At 33.3% G+C, this 1,931-nt stretch overlaps 1 protein-coding gene across 1 annotated transcript; it reads left to right on the top strand.

Moving 5' to 3' along the window:
- Nucleotides 1–515: 515 nt before the first annotated feature.
- Nucleotides 516–1,575, top strand: LOAG_13698 (hypothetical protein; the record flags this gene model as incomplete). Its single annotated transcript, XM_003149204.2, has 2 exons — nt 516–816; nt 1,297–1,575. Exons 1-2 carry the CDS (start codon nt 709–711, stop codon nt 1,573–1,575), a joined length of 387 nt encoding a protein of 128 aa, XP_003149252.2. The 5' UTR covers nt 516–708.
- Nucleotides 1,576–1,931: the final 356 nt, after the last annotated feature.

The following is a 1,931-nucleotide window of genomic DNA, read 5'->3' as shown; positions in this document are numbered from 1 at the left end:
TTAATTACTATGATTGCTATTAAATATAGGTATTCGCAATTCAAGATGCTGCACAATTCAAGAGACATTTCAAGATGTTGATAATCTTTGAATAAATCTTATCTGCTAATATAGAATTAGATCTCATTCCTACCTGTAAAATTGTTCGTTTCTCTTCAACAAGTTTATTTCTCTCCTATTCTCTAATACTTCATTCTTACCTAATCATTAAACATGTCTATTCATATCAAATCTACAGAATTTGCCAATATATATAGATATGTGAGCAATGTAATAAATATTTATTTAAATAAAATTTCCATTGAAACATGTTTACATGCAAAATCGTGACAGTGGATCCAACACATTTTTTTTTTCAACACCTTTCAAAACTGCATTGACAACCGCAATTTAGCACGCCTAAATCCAGATACCAGTGAATATAATATTTATGGAGAAATAACAGGAGGTAACATTAAGATGAACCTTTTACTTTTATATAAGAATATATAAGAATAAAGGAATAGTTTCTAGTAGTTCAAGTGAAATCCGATGTTATATGCTTATTTTATGGCATTGATATTTTTATGATCAGTTTTCAAATTACATTAATTAATTGGCAAATAATAGAAAGCTAATTGCAAATGCAAATGTTATAAGAGGAGTTTTTCAGAAGAGCAAAGTCATAAGCGTCCTCATGCCGGATGTGCGCGAGCTTTGACAATAGCGATGAAAATAGAAAACGCAAGAAAGCGCACGGCGGTGACGATCACACCATCCAATATATTCAATATCCTGGTTATAACTCAAATGACCAATACCAGGAAATCACCGACGGTTTCACTTGTAATATCAAATCGGAAAATACTGATCGAGGATTGCTGGGAATAACCGTTGACTTTCCAGGATTCATCTGCAATTTTTTACTGTTTAATTTAGATATCAGTACACGCAATACAGGTGGAGAATTACCGGGAATAAATGGTGAAATATTACACAATGACATTTTCTTCCGACTCATATAGTTCATTCAATCCTGTGAAAATCAGGTTACAAGCAATTAAGAACGAAACTGATTTCGTTACTGCAGAAAATTCGCAGTTATCTGCTCTACGATATCCGTTCATTAAGGAAAACTTTTTGTCCCTAATATATGCCAAAAAAGTGAACATTTTCTAGTAATTCAAATGAAATATGATGTGATAAGCCCATTTTGTGCATTACCAGGATCAATTTTCAAATTACATTAATTATTTAGCAACTACAGTAATGGAGTGCTAATTACAAATACAAATATTATAAGAGGAGTTTTTTCAGAACAAAATCGTGAATGTCCTCATATCGGATGCAATGCGAGCTCTGAGAATCGCGATGTATATAGAAAATGCAAGAAAACGCACGACGAACCATTCACTTACAAACACAAACGATCCGATTGTGGACGAACTTTCAACCATTCATCGTTTGCCTCTTACAGTGAAACACATCAACCTAAACACCAATGTGAAAACTGTAACAGTCCTTCAGCAACAAGAGCAACTTGAAAAGATGCATGAAGATGTACTCCGGAACATTTCGTTAGTTTCGCAAATTTAACAAAATTTCAAGCATGTTTTTTCTATCTGCAATAGTCGAATGTATAAGAAAATATGGTGCGAAATATTCTCGTGACCATGGAGCAGCAACGTAAAATTCAATCGATATTCGATACAAAAATGCGTATCACTTGCCCCATGAAGCCAAACTGCAACAAACCATTTACATGTTCTGGTGCTATCAGGCAACATCAGGAAAAATTTTATTCTAGGGTGAAATGGGACAGAAGCTAAAGAATCAGAAGCTGAAAATGAGAAGAATTAGAGGCTGCACGGCGTATTCGATGCTATTATCAAAGTGTAGAACAAATTTATAATCTCATTTTAATATTGAAATTTCTGATCTGTTTTGTCTTT

The sequence above is a fragment of the Loa loa genome (genome assembly GCF_000183805.2).
Source record: "Loa loa unplaced genomic scaffold supercont3.673, whole genome shotgun sequence".
Taxonomy (NCBI): Eukaryota; Metazoa; Nematoda; class Chromadorea; order Rhabditida; family Onchocercidae; genus Loa; species Loa loa.
The sequence above is the reverse complement of the archived record's forward strand: the minus strand, read 5'-3'. Positions and strand labels throughout refer to the sequence as shown.